This window comes from Mastomys coucha, unplaced genomic scaffold (assembly GCF_008632895.1).
Source record: "Mastomys coucha isolate ucsf_1 unplaced genomic scaffold, UCSF_Mcou_1 pScaffold3, whole genome shotgun sequence".
Lineage (NCBI taxonomy): Eukaryota > Metazoa > Chordata > Mammalia > Rodentia > Muridae > Mastomys > Mastomys coucha.
Genome location: NW_022196909.1, coordinates 50,139,354 through 50,157,107, shown reverse-complemented (window position 1 = coordinate 50,157,107; position 17,754 = coordinate 50,139,354). Strand labels below are relative to the sequence as shown.

The following is a 17,754-nucleotide window of genomic DNA, read 5'->3' as shown; positions in this document are numbered from 1 at the left end:
AAAAAAAAAAAAAAAAAAAAAGAAGACAAAGTTACTCATGTTTCCTGGTTCTTCCGCTTCCCTTCCCGGTCTCTCAGTTGTCAGGGGCCTTCCCTAACCTTGCACTGCGTCAGCACAATGGCGTCTGTCTTCTCTAACCCTCTTTTAGTTGTAACTGGGATCGCAGGCGCACACCGCTGCACCCTGCTCTTTCGGTGCGGGCTTTCCATGAGTGTTTGGTACACTGCATGGGGAGTCTGAGGGCAGTCCGTTTACAAAAGACTCGGTGCTGCGCACATCTGAACTAGTTATGTGGAGGCTCTTGAGGCAGCTGCATCCCTGAGAATGGCAGGATTTCCTTTAACTGTAGGCCGAGGAGCCTTACAATCTAACATCCCCCTCTGACAGGGTGACACTCCGGTACACTGGGGGAAAGGCACAGCCGTAACAAAAGTAAGAATTCTCTTTCACGTGCTGGGCGGTGGTGGTTCACGCCTTTAATCCCAGCACTTGGGAGGCAGAGGCAGGTGGATTTCTGAGTTCGAGGCCAGCCTGGTCTACAGAGTGAGTTCCAGGACAGCCAGAGCTATACAGAGAAACCCTGTCTTGAAAAACCAAAAAAAAAAAAAGAATTCTCATTCACACAGAGGCGAATATCCACAGGGGCTGGAGAGACGGCTGGGGTGGGGGTGGGGGCGGGGGGCTAAGAGTGCTTGCCGACCTTGCAAAGAGCCTGAGCTCAGTTCCCAGCCCCCACGTTCAAAGGCTGATAGCTGCCTGCCACTCCAGCTACAGAGGGCCCTTCGCCCTCTTCTGGCCTCCCAGTATGGATGCTCTCACACAGTCATGTACACACAAATAGAGTCTTTGTTGTGGTTGTTTCCAGACAAGTTTTTCTCTGTGTGGCCCTGACTGTCCTGAAACTCAATCTCTAGAACCAGGGTAGGGCCTGGAACAAAGTGCTCTGCCTACCTTTGACTCTCTAGTGCTGGGATTAAAGACAGTCAAAAATAAAAATCTGGGGGCTGGAGAGATGGCTCAGCGGGTAAGAGCACCGACTGCTCTTCCAGAGGGTCCTGAGTTCAAATCCGAGCACCCACATGGTGGCTCACAACCATCTGTAATGAGATCTGACGCCCTCTTCTGCTGTGTCTGAAGACAGGTTCAGTGTACTTACATATAATAAATAAACGTATCTTTAAAAAAACAAAACAAAACAAAACAAAAATAAAAATCTTGGGGCTGGAGAGATGAAGCAGAGGTTAGGAGCACTGACTGCTCCTTCAGAGGTCCTGGGTTCAACTCCCAGCAACCACATGTTGCCCACAACTATGTATAATGAGATCTAGTGCCCTCTTCTGGTACACTGGCATACATGTAGGTAGAACACTATATATATGTATATATATATATACATATATATATGTGTGTGTGTGATGTATATATATATATATGTATATATATATGTGTGTGTGTGTATAAATAAAATAAATCCTTAAAATTTTTTAAAAATAAATAAAAGTCTTACAACACACATTTCACAGAGCAGAGTGCGCTCCAGTTGCATATTCCTATAAAGACCTGTTTAACTACTCCAAAAGAAGGAGCCAGTATGCCTCTGAAGAACTGGGTCAGTATGTCTAAGCTGCATGCCATTTTGCTTTAAAACCGCTTCTGCACAACTTATCCCCTCCCTTAAGACATTTATATTCCTTATTTAGTTGAGAATTTAAGGGCAAACATCTCTTTTCGTTATCCCCAGTGCATGTGGTCTGTGCGTCGTAGTTGGCAACAATGGCCTATAGAAAGCCAAACAAGTTACGGAACTAGGGGCTGAAATGAAGGCACGTGTGTATGAAGAACCATGAGTGGGTCTGAGGAAGAGGTGGTTGACAGATCCCTACCTGCCTCTCCGCCCTAGCCCCTGCTCGTCTCCACAGAAATCCTGTCCCCACATGGTCACTGTCGACCTCTGAGCATCTAGCCGGCTCTCTAAGACATCTTGGCTGGCCGGAGATTGGACCAAGGGAACGTTTGAAGCCCAGGTCGGGGCCATTCTTGGCAGAGTTGGAAGGGGCCGAGCTTGGAAGTGGGAGGGAGGAACCAGCCCAGCAAAACCTGAGGGGTCACAAGAGTAAAGATTGTCAGTTTCTGAGATGGGAGGGGGGAGGGGGAGGGGGAGGGGAAAGGCGAGGGGAAAGGGGAGAAGAGGGAGGGGAGGGGGGAGGGAGAAGATCCCGGTCTCCTTGACTACTCTCACTGACCTGATGGTGGTAACATCTCCCTGTTATATGAATCCTCTAGATCTTGTCTCCAGTCACCTATGTTCCCCTGGACAGTAGGAGAAACAAGGATACTCCAAGTCAGTTTTCAGGCCACCTTCCAAAGAAAAAGCCCCATAACAACAAAGTCATAATCCTTAAGTTACTGACAGGTCTATCGGGCTGTAAGCCTCTCTTTTCCTACTTCCCTAAGTAGGCAGACCATAACCAAACCGCTTGCTCGTCCCAACCATGCTCCTGACAGAATGAACCAGGCAACAACCCCTAAGGTAAATTTACTGAGACGGGGCTTCCTTCTACTTACAGGATTCTGGGTGGTCCCTTTACCTTCCTGCTTAAGTGTCTATGGTCCCTGCAGCGCAGGACTCTGTACACAGTATAGGGAGCCCACTCTCCACAGTCCTCGCCATGGAATGGTAGGGCTGTTGGGAAGCCCCTCTAGGCACCACCGAGCCATGATTTTTGGGTCATTTCCTATTAAAGAGGTAGCCCAAGGCTTGGCCCCAGAAGAATGAGACCACATATGGGGTTAAGCGGCTTCCCTAGGATCCCTGAGGAATCCGAGCAGCCTGGAGCCCGTTGCTGGGAAGCCAGCTTCCTGCCAACTCATCTGTGCTTCTCTGTAACCGGCCTCAGTCGCTCTCTATCCCCTCCGGCTTCCAGTCCCGATGCACCTCTCTTCGGAGTCCTACAACATCTTCTTGCCCCCACTTCCATCAGAATTCAAGTTTTTTTTTTTCCACTCAATCCCCGAGATCCCCACCCCACTTCTCTTCCTAGTCCTAGTCTGCGTCTTTTTCGACGGAATTAATTATCTTGGTCGCTCCCTGTCCTGTCTCCCCCTCTCCTCTCCCGCACACACCCCTGGCTCATCCCCGTCAGGACCCTCAACTCTGAGGCTGTGTTGACCTTCTCATCTGTCCTTTCACCCGGCTCCTGCACCCCTCTTGCCCCGTGGACCCCCTCCGCCCCCCTTGCACCCCCTTTCAGACTCTTTTTCCGCCCCCAACTGACTCTCCCCGAACGCCCCTTACCCAGCGCGAGATCCGCCCTCTTGCCACGCCCCTTACACCTAGCTCCGGGTCTAGGCGCCACATCCAGATCACGCATGCGCGAGGCGGCGGGTTGGCGGGCTGCTCTACCGCACCATTTCTCCCTACCGGAAGTAGCAAGAAGAAAGGTGCAGGCCTGCACACTGACGCCCCGGACTCTCTCCGCGCCCTGACGGCCCCTCCTAGCCCCGGGAACCCGGGAAAACGTGCCGGCCAATCAGGAGTGGCGAAGGGCGGGAGATGGGCAACTCCGCTCCGCGCATCGACCAATAGAACGGTGGGGTGCAACTCAGCCGGCCAATCACAAGCAGCCGGTGGGGGGGCGGGCTCGCGGGCGCGCGAAGTCGGACCCGGGAATTCCGAAGGAGGAGTCTGCGCGGAGCGCGCGCGCGCGCGCGCGGCCCAAGCCGCGCCCTCGGGGCGGCTTCCTTGGCTGTCAAACCTCGGCTGGAGCGCGGGGCGCAGGGTGCGGAGTCCCTTCTTCCCCAGTTTACCCCGCGAGCGAGAGAAAGGAAAGGGTGAGATCTTTGTTACGGAATTAGGGACCCGTCTGCGCCGCCCTTGGTGGGTGACAGCGGATTCACTTCTCTTAGGGGAACTAACCCGAAGAGAAGAGCGGGGTGGAGGAGGAGGGAAGGGGTGCTCTACTTGGATTAGGAAGTCTGCCCATAAACTCCCTGGCTCCAGGTTACACTGAGGGAGAAGACTCGTGTCGCACGCACGTTTGTGTAGCAGGACTCCTTCACCCCTTCTGCATGTTTGCCTTGCACAGATTGTCAAAGACTCCCGGATGTTGAGTGGCCTGAGGATCCGGCTTCACTGGGGTGCCACCAGACGTCTTCCTGGTTTTGCATCGCTTCAGGACTCTCCTGGAATTGCTTTTTAAACCTCATCTTGACAGCCTCTGGCGCTCTGAACCTGGCGCTTCTTAAGTTGGCATTACGCACAACACTTAGCTGTCGACGTCGGAAGAGAACTGACTTGAAGCCCACGGCGCTTGACCCAGGAGTAGGAGAGGGAATGGACTGCTGAAGTGGGCGAAGTGGTGCAGAGGGGGCACCCCCCATGCTGCCCTGTTTCCAGCTGCTGCGCATAGGGGGCGGCAGGGGCGGGGACCTCTACACCTTCCACCCCCCATCCAAGTCTGGCTGCACCTATCGATTGGGCTGCAGGGCCGACCTGTGTGATGTGGCCCTGCGGCCCCAGCAGGAGCCCGGCCTCATCTCTGGGGTCCATGCAGAGCTGCATGCTGAACTCCAAGGGGACGACTGGAGGGTGAGCCTGGAGAACCATAGCAGCCAAGGTAAGCAGAGAGCAGACAGCCCAGGTAGGCATGAGTAAGGGGTGCCTCTGGTGAGCAGTTACGGTCCTGCTTGTCTGCTCATGCTTCTGTCAGCTCTTCACAGGACTAAACCTGCTTGTCTGGTTCAGCTTACACCGGACCTAAGAGGGAGGGGCTGGCTGTCATCAAATTCTGCATTCTATCTAGTATTAAGCTCAGATTTGATGGTTTTGTGTTTGCTGGAGCACCTTGTTCCCATTAAAGCACTTATGAGTGCTCCAGTGACCAACCATTCTGTCCCAACCCAAGGCAGCCCACAAAGGCTGGGGTTTACAATTCAGTATTCCATCTTCAGTTCTTAGCTTCCTACGTCAAACTCAAGGTTTGAAGATGCCTGACCTGAGGTGTCCTGGACATCAGTCCCCAACAGGCAACAGTGAGTGCTTGTCGTTTATAGGCTAGGCCCTATCCTGTGTTACATGCAGATGGACACCGTTTGCAGCCAAGGGAAATGGGACACAAAGAGGCTAAGAATGACAGCAAGAGGCCCAGTATGGTGGCATACTCTTGTGACCTCAGCACTTCTGAGCTGAGGCAGGAGGATCGAGAGTTCTGGGACTCTGTCTTAGGAAGAAAAAGAAATAAGCTGCTTATCGGTAGATGTGTTTAATAAGCAAACAAAAGAAGCCCCCCCCCATTGTCGTTGAGAAAAATAAGCTTGTTCCTAGCCAACGAAGCTTGCATGAGGGGTTTTTGAGTTTAATGCTTAACCCTGCGTTCCCCTGAAAATTGAGTGGCCAGATCATGGTACTTCTGACTAGAAGCCAGTCCCTGTTCTTGTCATTTCCCTTGTGTCTTTTTCACCATCAACAGGGACTTTGGTCAATAATGTCCGACTCCCAAGGGGCCACAGACAGGAGTTGAGTGATGGTGACCTCCTGACCTTTGGCCCCCAAGGGCCAGCAGGAACCAGCTCCTCGGAGTTCTACTTCATGTTCCAACAAGTCCGGGTCAAACCTCAGGACTTTGCAGCTATAACCGTCCCTCGGTCTAAGGGAGACGCCGGGGGTGGTTTCCAGCCGATGCTGCCCCCGCAAGGGGCACCTCAGAGACCACTCAGCACCCTCTCCTCTGCCCGGAAGGCCACACTGATACTCAATTCCATCGGCAGCCTCAGTAAGCTCCAACCCCAGCCTCTTACCTTCTCCCGTGGCGGTGGCAGGCCACAGGGCCTGGCTGTTCCCACTCAGCCTGGGGAAGTGGGAGCTTCGCCTGCCCCACCCACAAGAAACCGGAGGAAGTCAGCTCATAGAGTGTTGGCAGAATTAGACGATGAGAGCGAGGTTTCCCTGGGCACCCTGTCAGTCCTGACGGAGCCCAGGAAGAAACTCCGTGTGGAGAAAGCCGCTGCCCTGATATCCAGCGGGTAAGTGAGGGGACTCCAGTTAACCTTTCAGCACCTCGAACCCTAGACTCCTGAACGGCCTCAGACTGTGAGGTCTTAGAAGGCAGGGAGGAGGGGTGCACAGACACAGCATACACCCAGGTCAGCTTTCACCTATAGATGCATGATAAGCCACTATGTGGTAGCAATGGTTAGGACTAAAGTATACAGAGCAATCTGGGGGATAGGGAACAAAGAGATGTCTTACTAGGAGAACATTCACTGCCTGACTTGCCCAGGTCTGGAGTCCCAGCAGTATACATAAAAAACCATACTGACGCTCTGTCTCAAAACTAGAGAGGAGAACAGGTCAACTCCAGGCTGCTCTGGTTTGCCTGAATGATTGCATACGACTTGCATGCAATATCAGCAGAAGCCAGAAGGCGGCACTGGGTTCTCTGGAGCTGGAGGGATGGTTGCTAGCCACTATGTAGGTACTGGGGTTCAAACCCAGATCCTCTCTGGAAGAGATACCCACATCTTTTTTTTTTTTTTAATACAGGGTCTCACTGTGCAGTCCAGGCTAGCCTCAGATCCCTGTGTAAATAGTAGCCAGGATAGAGCATTCAGAATGGAAACTGTGCTGGATTGAAGGTGTCAGCAGTTCACATCCAAAGCCAAGTATCTTGTGGGCGACGCATATGCTCTACGTAACACCTCTAAGTTCCTACATCCCAGTCCTTTAGCCTCCAGTTCTGGCTAGGTCTATCAGTTACCCAGAGGCAAGGTCTTGGCAAGTTACTCAAGAGTTTCTCAGGAACACCCACTCCCTTAGGGGTTGGGAGCTCTGTCCAGCCTCTTGCTGCTAGAAGAGAATAGCTTGGGTTTGGTGGGATGGCTGTGACATCTAGTACCAAATGGCCTGCACTGGCTGTAGCATCCAGGATGCCATACTGGCAGTCAGGGCACATATGTGGCTCTTTCAGCTCAGGGTTAAGACAGTGTAAGAATGGATTTTGTGGGCTGGTGAGATGGCTCAGCAGCTAAGGGCACTCACTGGCCAGAAGCCAGAGGTCCTGAGTTTAACTTCCAGCAACCACATGGTGGCTTGTGACAATCTCTAAAAGGGAATCTGACGCCCTCTTCGGGCCTGCAGGTGTACATGCAGGCAGAGCACTCAAACATAGACTGTGCATGTATGTGAGTGTGTGTGTGTGTGTATGCAAAACACTCATTCAAAAGTAACCACGGACTTTGAGAAAATGTCTTTCTTCAAAGGGAATGACCACAGGGAAAGACCCATTGCTAGAGACTGACTCAAGGCTGAAGAATGCTTAACGGCTGAAGTGACAGAACGGATGGTTTCCTGCCAAATACCTTGCAGCCTCCAAGTTACCAGTGAGCTACAAGCCCAGTCACAAGGAACAGAGCCTTGTTTCCATGGATGCCAGGATCTCTGTCTTAGAGCACCAATCACAGAAGCCGTCCCTAGAAGGTATAAGAGGGAACTCTAATGTCTCTTTATTTTGCTGAAGCCAGCATACCAGGCAAATCTCTGCCACCAAGCAACACCCTCTAACCCTATTAATGGTCTTCGATGGCATCAGCTAAAGCACCCTGAGGGACCCAGGGCACAGCCCCAAGGCTTCCTCTCGCCATGGCTAGCTAGTACTACCACCGAGTCTCTATGACTAGCTTTTCAGAGCTCTGCCTTTTTTTTTTTCCAAATAAAGAATAAACTGCTTCACCTACACAAGGGTATTCGCTGAGTCTAAGTCTGCTTTTCAAAGGATGGGAAGGCTAGAGTTGGTGAGGTCTGGAGATTGAATTCTCCACATCACAGGGATTTGTGGAAACCAAGCGGACTTAGGTGTCAAGAAAGCATGGGGCTGGTCATGAGAGGACTCCATGAATAAAGGCACTTGCTGCTAAGTCTGGTGACCAGGACTTGACCCACAGGAGCCATGTCATAGAGAAAACCAGGTTTCTCTGTATACATATAGCCCTGACTGTCCTGGAACTCACTCTGTAGACCAGGCTGGCCTCAAACTCAGAAATCCGCCTGCCTCTGCCTCCTAAGTGCTGGGATTAAAGGTGTGCGCCACCACCGCCCAGCAAGGACCAACTTTTTACCGGTTGTCTTTACATTGTGACAGTCTTCACATATAAATATGCACATACTGTGTACAGACCAGCTATGTCTACATGAGTTACTATCTCAAAAGGGGCGGCGGGGTGGTGGTGGTGGTGGTGGTGTAGTTCCAGTGGGGCTGACATGCAGCAAAAATGCTTCAAGACTTGGCTTTTGGGGCTAGAGAGATGGCTCACTGGTTAAGAGCACTGACTGCTTGGCTAGAAGCCCTGAGTTCAATTCCCAGCAACCACCTGGAATAGTATCCAATGCCCTCTTCTGATGTGTCTGAAGACAGATACAGTACTCACATATATAAAATAACATTTAAACAAACAAAAAAAAAAATTGGCTTTGGGTGAGAGAGTGGTTCAGCAGTTAAAATGGCTAGCTGGCCTGTGGCAGTGCATGACCTTAATTTCAGCACTTGGGAAGCAGGGATAGGCTGGATCTGAATTCAAGGCCAGCTTGGCCTTCAGAGTTCCAGGATAGCCAGGGCTACAGAGAGAAATGCCTTAAACAACAACAACAACAAAAACAATGGCTATTCTTTAAACAGAGGACCCAGGTTTGGCCTACATGGCTGCTCTCAACTTGCTATAAATCCAGTTCGAGGAGATCTCATGCCTTTGACCTGTCCTGGCATTGTAGAGATGTATATACAGACCCTATCCCCCAAAAGGTGGCCATCAGCTAGAATAGAAGCATAACAATTAACCTGGAGTGGTGGCCCAGGCCTTTAATCTCAGTACTCTGGCTTTAATCTCCAGCCAGAGCTACACAGAACTCATCTTGAAAGAAAAGAAAAAAGGTTTTCCAAAGACTTGGTTTTTGGGCCTGGAGAGATGGCTCAGCGGTTAAGAGCACTGACTGTTCTTCCAGAGGTCCCGAGTTCAATTCTCAGCAACCACATGGTGGCTCACAACCATCAGTAATGGGAGCCATCTTCTGGTGTGTGTGACAGCTAGAGTGTACCCATATAAATAAAGTAAATAAATCTTATATATATATAAAAAAAAGACTTGGTTTTCTTAGTATAAGCGCACTAAAACTTCCAGAGTGACAAGAGGAAAGGTGGCGGCTGCCGGACAATGGCTATGGATGGCAAGTATGTAATGCCTTCCTGTATAGGTTGGGCTCCAACCCCAATTATTCCTTGGGCATTTTGTAACCTCCAACAGTTTTAATGGTGCCTGTTTTTAAGATCTCTTGTGTTTAAGAATCCATTACTGGCTTTTTCCAACCGCAGGCTCTCTAGGAACTGAAGGAAAACAAAATTCAGCTATCTACTTTGTGTCCCAGTCTTTATTTAAGAACAAAACAAATGACAGACAGGCTCCTCAGATCAACAGCATCACTGAACTTCTTACCCCACCCCCCCACCCCTGTTGTGCTTTTAATCCCTCCTCAGTAAAAGAATTTAACCCTAAAGCTCCAGGTTCTTTTAGTCTACCTCCCTTCCTAGCCTTGGCTCACTACATCCCCAGGAAGGGCTGGTGCCTCAGTTTGAATGCATGGGCGAGCCCAGAGCAGTGACGGGAACAGACGGAAAGGCCTCGCCCTCAGGAAAAGGGACTGAGTAGAGTGTGGTAAAGTGGGGGCTCCCATAGCCTGGTGCACCAAAGTGGGGGCCTGGGGGCAGAGGAAAGGATACGGCCCCCCCTGGGAAAGGCGTCCCCGCAGCCTCGTACTCTTCTCGTTGGGAGCACTCGATGCTTGATCTTTTGCCCTTCTGGCGCCGGTTACAGAACCATACTCGAACCACCTAGGATGGGCACAGAGATGGACGGTCAGATCATAAGCTCAGGGATGTCGCAGTCAGCGGTGGGAGGAGAAGGAACGGGAGCAGGGAGACTTCCGGGTACCCGGTACTCACATCCTTCTCCAGCCCAAGCTGCTTGGCAATGCTAGTGATCTGCTGCAGCGAGGGTTTCGGGCACTTCAGAAACATACTCTCCAGGCTCCACCTCACACGGTTCTCGATGCTGGTCCGTTTTCTCTTACGGGCCTGCACCAGGGTCTCCGATTTGCATATCTGGGCAGGGGAAGATGGGAGTGACGAGAGCAAGTTTAGGATTTGGCTGGGCAACAAACCTCTAAGGGATCGTGCTAAGGGAGCTTTGACTGGATGTGGCCCAGGAGCCAGGGGTTACTGAAAGGGGTGGGATAGACCTAGGACTAAGCCTTTCCCAGCATTAGATGGGGTTTGGGGGAGGGACCACAAGCTAGTCAGGGATGAGGGTAACTCAGAAGCAGAGAACCTGATTAGCCTTAGCTTCCAATTCTCAGCACTAGAATAAAGAAAAACCCAAGACACAGAACTGGTCATGCTAGCCCTGGTTGGAGAGGGAAGAGTTTCAAGCCAGGAATGGAAGCAGCAGATGGGACTGTGCCTGGCAGAGACTGCAACACCCTGCCACCTCTCACCTCCTGAAGGTTCTCATTGTTGTCGGCTTCCTCCACCCACTTCTCCAGCAGGGGCCGCAGCTTACACATGTTCTTGAGGCTGAGCTGCAGGGCCTCAAAGCGGCAAATGGTTGTCTGGCTGAACACCTTTCCTGAGAGGTGGGTCAAACAGGGAGAGTGAGGCGGCATGGAGAGGGCCCAAGCCCCCATCTCTCACAGTCTAAACGTGTCTTAATCCTCTCTCCCTCACCTGTGGAGGAGAGGCAGCTCATAAAACGCCCCACCCCCCTGTACCTATACTAAGAGCTGTGAGATCAGACCATGCCGAGGGAGACCCACCGAAGAGAACGCCCAGGGTGAGCCCCACGTCGGCCTGGGTGTACCCCAAGGTGATCCTCTTCTGCTTCAGCAGCTTGGCAAACTGCTCGAGCTCCTTCTGCAGGGCTTTCATGTCCTGGGACTGTAGTGAGACAGGCAGACCCGTGAGTCCCACCAGCTATTGGGGGCGGGGGAGAGGAACCTGCCAATTGGGACCCCTAGGGTGCCCCATGAAAGAATCCCAGCTTCCCAGCCTGCCTATTATATAGTATATAAACAGTCTGATTATATAAATGTCATTCACTCTATCCCTAAGTGACACGGACAGGACTCTTTTCCCCAGAACCTGGCCACCTACCCTACCACATGACCCAGAGTTCCGTGCACTCCAACACACCTGCGCAAGTTCCTATCTGCTCACAGATTATCAAAACTGCCCCAATGGGGGGCTGGAAAGATGGCTCAGCAGTTAAGAGCGCTGACTGCTCTTCCAGAGGTCTTGAGTTCAAATCCCAGCAACCACATGGTGGCTCACAACCATCTGTAATGAGATCTGACGCCCTCTTCTGGTGTGTCTGAGGACAGCGACAGTGTACTTATGTATAGTAAACAAATAAATCTTTAAAAAACAAAAAACAAAACAAAACAAAAAAAACCCTGCCCCATTGACGAGACAGAACGTCACCCCAATCTTAAGAAGTTCCAAGGCTACAGAAATGACCAGACATGGTAGAACGGGGATGCAATCCCTTACATCCCTGTATTAAAGAAACAAAGACAGGATGATAGTCCCTAGCTCAAAACAGGGGAAGAACTAGAGAAATAAAGAGCATCGGGTCCATTGATTCTAAACACCCTCACTGAGCTTGCTTTGAAAGTCCCAAAGTATGACACAGGACAAGTGGAGATATTGAAACAGGGACACACTGGGTAGCTCTCCTGCCTCAGTCTCTCAAGTCTCTCAGATCTCAATAGGATCTGTCCCTCTGTTCAGCTCTAAATGAACACCTAGAAACCACACACCACACAAAGCAGACAAACGTCCAGTGTGTGAGGAGAGCCTATGCTACGCTGGAGTGCTACAGTCAAGGAAGGCAGCAGGCTAGAAGCCTCTGGAGGTGATAAGTCTAACTAAGACGATAGTAGATGAGTCAGATAAGCCTCAAGGCCTTAGCCAAAGGAAACCATCTGACTCCCTCTTAAACCATGGATGTGGTGCTAGCCGGACCAACTGAATATGATGAAGTGGAGGGCAGAGAGGACCACCTCTGACATCCACAGGTGCACAGTGACACTCATGCACACGCAACAAAAAAAAAAAGTTGTTTTTTTTTTTTCAAAGTTAAAACAGGGATACCAATCAACGTCTGAGCAATAGAACAGCACAGGCAATCGAGGGTGTGGCTAAGGCAGTGTGGCCTTCTTCCCAGTAGACGGAGGAAGGTTGGAACCAGGTGGGGCCTAATGGATGGCTGGTTGAGTGGGCTTTGTTGCAGTGTGTGAACTGGACCAAAAAAAAAAAAAAAATGACTGTCGGCCTTTCAGGCTATCTCTAACAGAAGACAGAGAAGGAGGTAGTCATCTGTGGGGGTGCAAGTGAGCCTTGAGGGCCAAGAGGAGTGGGGGCAAATTGCTTGCGCAAAGGTCCAGGACTGCGCTCAGTCTGAGGTGCTCCACGAAGATTGGCCAACCAGATGACAGGCAGGAGCAGCAGCCAGGGAGGCACACCTTGGTGCAATGTCAATGGAGAAGGATTCTCTCTCGGCTTCAAACAACACACTTTCATCTCCAACTGCTCCTCCAAAAGACCAAAACTTGTAATCGCCCTCAGCTGTGTCTTTTTGGCTTTTCTAAATCCTATTTTGGGGATTTGGGATTAGCTTAGCTAAGGTTCAAGTCCCTTGCTTCATTAAGGCCATTGAAGACATGAGATAAACTACTAATGCCTTCCTAGGGGGACTCCTGGTGGCTAAAAGGACGTGAGATAACACAGAAGCTGGCACTTAGGGAGGAGGGGAACTCCTGACACAACCATCGCTAAGCCATCGGGACTCCCGGCGGGCATGTGTATCCACTCGCACCTAGTTCTTAAAAGCTAATTGCTTACACTTGCTTCAGAGTGCTGGCTGTAGGCCATCAGACGACCAGCCAAGCCTGTGCACTCACAGAACGATCTAGAGATGGCCTGGAGATAAACTTCTCCTACCCAAGCACGTCCGTTTCTTGTTTACAAGGAAAGGAAGTAAGGTTGAAATCGATCAGATCTGCACCTCCGGCACTCTACAAGGGTCTGCTCGCAGAGAGGCGACTCATCGGATCTGAGGCTAAAGTAGAGAGCCGACAGGCCAAAAAACCCGACTGGAGGTGAGCCAGACTCCACACTCTGCCCAAACAGGAGCTCCTATCAGCAGCCAGTCACACCCAAGCTTTTCAACAATAACTCCAGGATAAGCAGCATTTTTACCCCCCAGCCATGCCTAACCCTAAGGCCAAGGTCCTGGGTTCGACAGGGATCCAAGTCCCCAGAGGGGCTAATATGGTTGAAGAAAAAAAAAAGTTGAATTTCACCCAACACTGGTGTACAGACAGTGATGGCATGAAGCAAGTGGGACACAGGCCAGGCCGATTTCTGATGGTTGCAATTCTGGCTTCTAGTTCAAACCTCCGTCCTGCTTCTCAGGAGGCCTGGAGCCACCACCACCTTTGGCAGGGTAACTATCCTGCATGCTCCCAATTCCCTTCACTGCTGCCCCAGCCAGCCCAGCCATGGCCCCTCTCACTTACCTCCTCCGGACCTGGTTCCACCTTCTCCAACTTCACAGCACTGGGGCGGGCGGCACTGGGCCCAGAGGAGGCTCCCTCAGAGTTGCTCTCCACTCGTGCTCCTGCCTGGCCCTCAGGCTGCAAAGTCTCCACGCCAACTTGGGGGACTAGGCCCAGTCCAACCTGAGGTCCACAGTATGCCATACCCCCACAGAACTCATATGTCGGGGGACATGGGGAGATCCCCAATACCTCTGAGCCTGGTCCGATTCCAGGCCCACCTGGAGGCCCTTGGAAACTCAGCCAGGTTCGAGGGTCCACCCAGCCCGCCTCCAACCCTGCTGACCCATCACCCCCACCTGGTGGGGGTGAGAAGGCGAAGTCTGAAGCCAGGTGTCCAGCCATGGGGAAGGTGGGCACCCCGAGCCGGGGGCCTGATGGAAGGACGGCTCACCTAGGAACTGTTTCACCTCTCCCTCCCCAATCCCACCCTCTAGCCTTGACCTCTGGCCCCGCCTCCTGGGTGGGTGGAGGAGTAGAGCTGTGGGGGTGGGAGAAACTGAGGCGAATGGTTTTGGCCTGTGTCTTCCAGACGGAGTTTGGGGACGTCTGGACGGGACTACCCTTAGGACGGGACCCCAGGGGCGGGAGGGGGGGTGTCTTCATTTTCAACCTTCAAGGTCCTTTCACCCCTGCCTTGGGTCCCTGCACACCTCAGAGCAGACTCTGTCCCTTCCACCTCTCCACATTCCTCGGGAACCAGGTGCTTGGATTCCCCCATGCACCACAAAGCCTTTTGGCACTGCTCCCTCTCTGCCTCTTGCTATAGCCCACCCAGCCATCCTCGCAAGAGCCTTAAAACATCTATTGAATGTTCGTGTGACAACGATTTCTGGGGCCAACCCTCAGTTCTTGCTCAACCACCCGTCCAGAATCCTAGGTTCTAGATACGGTTGAACCCAGTATTTCGGCCTATGTCCAGGGCCAGGACAAAACAGCCACTACACCCGCAGTCTTCCAGACTTTAGACGTTCTACATCTCGGGACCCGAGCCCCAATCAGATATGTCCCCAGAGACCCCAGAGAAATGCTGACTCTGCTCGTTCAAATCGCAGTTGTCCAACCTGTGTTGTCTAGATTGGCAGATGTCAAGCCAATTAGGCAACTAACTGCTCCCCCCAAACCCCCATAAGACCTGCACTCAGGCCCAGGCTTGGTACCCTCACAGTTAAGCAAGGCCTAGGCCTGTCTCTCCTCAAGAGGTCTCAGTTCTCCCTCCCCCCAACCTCCCCATCCGCAGCCTAGTTCCTGGGTGGAGAAACGCAACGGGTGGGAGCTGGGTAGAGAGAAATGTAGGTTCAAAGGGGACTGGGAGGGACTGGGGGAGGGGGCAGGACAATGGCCTTGGCTGGACAATCCTGGTCCCCAGAGGGGGCAGCCCCAACCCTAAACAAGTACTCAACCCTTGAATGGGCCTGGATGGCCCCCCTGGGGACAACTTCCTGATCCCCAACCCCCCACCTGAGCCCCAATCCCCTCACACAAGATTTCCCTCAGCTCTCACTACCTCCCCTCAAAGACTGGGCCTCAGACGGAAGTACCCTGCTTTCCCTTCCTCCAGGGACTCCAGTGTTCACCCCCTCATCACCCACCCTTCCCCCAGTCCTCCGCTGGCGGAAAGACGCTGAGGAGATGGGATTAGGAGGAGGGGGTGCAGAGAGCCTACCCTGAACTTTCCTAGAGTGGCTTTCTGGGCCCAGTCTGAGGATCCTCCAGGTTCTCATTGCTGGCCTAGTGCTCAGTGATCTTTGCAAGGGAATAGCCCTCGGAGTGCCTGTCTGCAAGGGATGGTGTTTGTCTGTCTGCTCGGATACCATGTCCTAAACTAAGGCCCCAGGGTAAATCACAGCCTCAGAAATCCCAGAGCACCCCACAGTGTACACATCCAGAACCGAGTTCTGAGCCTGAGCCCAGCACGCCTGAGCTGTTGGCTAGGGTCAGTGGCTCTAGGTGCCCTGGGGAGGGAGGGTTCTCCTGAGGGTCGTCCTCATCAGTTACAAATAGAACCTTATTCTATAAACCAGGCTGCCCTTGAACTCCTGACAACTCTCCTGCCTCAGCCTCTCAAAACCTGGGAAGACTGGGATTTACAACAGGAGTATTCATCAATCTCACCAAATTTACCAAGAGACTTTGAAAAAAAATTGCATTTTATTTTAAGTGTGTGTATGTACCTACACATAGTGCATGTGTGTTGGTCCTCTCCTTCTACCACATAGGTCCAAGTCATCCTGCTTGGTGGCTGAGAAGCCATCTCTCTGGCCCTCTCCGTGAATCTTCCCTTTCCTCTCTTCTAAGACACGATCACCTCCCAATTTCTATACTTTCATTGCGGAACATTCTGTAGGTTAGTTGGAAGACCTAAATAAAGGGAGTGAAGCTGGAGCAGCCAAGTTCACGAGGCTGACGCCAACTTCCCCACAGGCCGATTAAGGAAGGCTAGGACAAGAGGGACCCCTCCCCAGCCATCTTCTCTGCCCCCAGGACAGAGCTATCACACACCTTTGTCATGCATCTGCTGTCTGCCCAGAGCGCTCAGCCTCCAGAGGGGGAGGGGCGGGGACAGGCTACAATCCCCCACACCCAGTTCCTCCACAGGCCAGCCTCTAAGGCCTAGAGAGCACCCTCCACCACAGCCCAAGTGTGCCTGCTGCCTTGCGGGCCCGTCCATATTTAACACCAACCTTGTTTTATGGATTGTAATTGCTCAGTGGGTGACTCACTGGCCAGGACAAGAGACATATTCCGAGCCTTTAGCTGTCTAGTGAGTGGCTTCGGAACCAGGTTGGCCCTAAGCGTGCTTGGAGTCTAATACAGACCTTAATAGCAACTTGTCTGAAGTCCCAAGTCTTCTTAGCTTGAAACAGGCTGCGTCCGGTGCTGTGAGTTCGGTGGCCCTGGAGATGGGACTGCAGGCTTGATGGCTAATCTGAACCCAGCTTCTTGCCTCCTGCATCTTAGAGAATCATCCTTACCAACATTTGGTTTGGGTGTTTCTGGTTTTGATTCAAGGGCTCTTGGATCAAGGGCTCTGGTCTCACTATGTAGACCAGACTGGCCTTGCATTCACAGAGATCCACCTGCCTCTGCCTCCTGAGTGCTGGGATTAAAAATATGTGCCACTACGCCCGGTTTAAGAGACACCATGATATCTTAAATACCCCAAGTTTTGGCTAAAATTCACTAACTTTCCACATACCACCTGTATTTTAGAATATATCTCAGAGTTCTGTCTGGAGAACCAGAGACACCGCAGGAAGCCCACATGTTCCCAGCCAGAGATGGCCCGACCAACATGAAAAGGTTATCCTGGGGAGCCAGATGTGGTGCGCCACACCTGTAATGCTGGCCCTTGGGCGTTGGAAGTGATAAGATCAAAAGTCCAAGGCTAGGTAAGGCTGGGAAACAGCTCAGCGTTTGAAATTCTGTTCCTAGCACCCATACTGGGTGGTCTACAGCTAGGAGGACAGAAATCTCTGACCGCTGTAGCCATCGGCAGTGGTACAGACACACACATATACCCACGATTTTCTTTTAAAGAGAACTTAAGGTCAACCTTAACCACAAGAGTCCCCAGGCCAGCCAGAGCCACCCGCAGCAGCAGGAGACCTTGTCTAAAACAAAACAAACAAACAATAGGCTTTGACCAGCAGATTTCTTACTGTGAGCTTAGCCACCGCCTCACAGACTGGGAAAACAGCTAAATGTGCTCACGGAGGATAACCGGACTAGAGCTGAGAAATCACTCGCGTTAGCATCCCGGGTCTGTCTCCCTGTGAAGCCAAGGAAGAAATGAGGATCTTCAGAGAAATGAGCTCAGTCAGGCCTGGCCCAGTCAGGAGCAGCTTCCCCACTGGTTAACAGCTGCCCCTCCAACCACCCTGGGACCAGCAACATCTCTTCCTGAGGACGGCTCAGTGTGTAACTGCACTTGCTGAGCCTAACAATCTTGGATTTAATCCCTGAGGCCCATTTCAAAGGAGCAGAGAACCAGCTCCTTCCTACGTGTTGTCATTTGATCTCCAGAGACTCGCTATTGCACTCAGAAACACACACACACACACACACACACACACACACACACACACACACACACA

The 17,754-nt window shown here is 51.9% G+C and overlaps 4 protein-coding genes across 9 annotated transcripts in view; 1 reads left to right on the top strand and 3 right to left on the bottom strand.

The window, feature by feature from the left end:
* Cchcr1 (coiled-coil alpha-helical rod protein 1) overlaps window positions 1-3,482 on the bottom strand; it is a 13,887-nt gene extending 10,405 nt beyond the window's left edge. Inside the window, exons 1-3 of one of the 3 annotated variants that reach the window (XM_031347281.1) lie at window positions 3,296-3,482; window positions 2,244-2,310; window positions 1,884-2,097 (exon numbers count right to left, since the gene is read on the bottom strand). In XM_031347281.1, coding sequence (XP_031203141.1) covers window positions 1,884-2,097; window positions 2,244-2,310; window positions 3,296-3,358 — 344 coding nt within the window. In that variant the 5' untranslated portion in view covers window positions 3,359-3,482. Of the gene's footprint in view, window positions 1-1,883; window positions 2,098-2,243; window positions 2,311-2,565; window positions 2,751-3,170; window positions 3,237-3,295 lie in introns of those variants that run through there. The other 2 variants (XM_031347283.1, XM_031347282.1) reach the window with 2 other exon arrangements.
* The window catches only part of LOC116074627 (H-2 class I histocompatibility antigen, D-37 alpha chain-like), a 714,163-nt gene that overhangs the window by 559,556 nt on the left and 136,853 nt on the right, over window positions 1-17,754 (bottom strand). The window lies entirely within an intron of this gene.
* On the top strand, window positions 3,695-7,740 carry Tcf19 (transcription factor 19). Of its 2 annotated transcripts, XM_031347366.1 has the most exons (5): window positions 3,695-3,831; window positions 4,086-4,616; window positions 4,951-5,031; window positions 5,469-6,021; window positions 7,258-7,740. In XM_031347366.1, the coding sequence occupies exons 2-5, from the start codon at window positions 4,379-4,381 to the stop codon at window positions 7,262-7,264; spliced, it is 879 nt and encodes a 292-aa protein (XP_031203226.1). In that variant the 5' UTR covers window positions 3,695-3,831; window positions 4,086-4,378; the 3' UTR covers window positions 7,265-7,740. The 2 variants fall into 2 exon arrangements, with proteins under 2 accessions (XP_031203226.1, XP_031203227.1); XM_031347367.1 differs by lacking the exon at window positions 4,951-5,031 and having other exon boundaries at window positions 3,696-3,831.
* On the bottom strand, window positions 9,401-14,070 carry Pou5f1 (POU class 5 homeobox 1). Its single transcript, XM_031347354.1, has 5 exons — window positions 13,619-14,070; window positions 10,856-10,976; window positions 10,538-10,668; window positions 9,987-10,145; window positions 9,401-9,875 (listed from the first exon to the last, which is right to left on the bottom strand). The coding sequence occupies exons 1-5, from the start codon at window positions 14,000-14,002 to the stop codon at window positions 9,612-9,614; spliced, it is 1,059 nt and encodes a 352-aa protein (XP_031203214.1). The 5' UTR covers window positions 14,003-14,070; the 3' UTR covers window positions 9,401-9,611.

What these genes read in the sequence shown, in the direction of transcription:
- Tcf19 (XM_031347366.1), top strand. Translation starts at nt 4,379, where the DNA reads ATGCTGCCCTGTTTCCAGCTGCTGCGCATAGGGGGCGGCAGGGGCGGG. An exon ending in GGAGAACCATAGCAGCCAAG is followed by an intron (nt 4,617 to 4,950) that starts GTAAGCAGAGAG and finishes TTCCATCTTCAG; the next exon opens with TTCTTAGCTTCCTACGTCAA. An exon ending in TCAGTCCCCAACAGGCAACA is followed by an intron (nt 5,032 to 5,468) that starts GTGAGTGCTTGT and finishes CACCATCAACAG; the next exon opens with GGACTTTGGTCAATAATGTC.
- Pou5f1 (XM_031347354.1), bottom strand. Translation starts at nt 14,002, where the DNA reads ATGGCTGGACACCTGGCTTCAGACTTCGCCTTCTCACCCCCACCAGGT. An exon ending in CACCCTGGGCGTTCTCTTCG is followed by an intron (nt 10,669 to 10,855) that starts GTGGGTCTCCCT and finishes CCCACCTCTCAG; the next exon opens with GAAAGGTGTTCAGCCAGACA. An exon ending in ACAATGAGAACCTTCAGGAG is followed by an intron (nt 10,146 to 10,537) that starts GTGAGAGGTGGC and finishes TCCCCTGCCCAG; the next exon opens with ATATGCAAATCGGAGACCCT.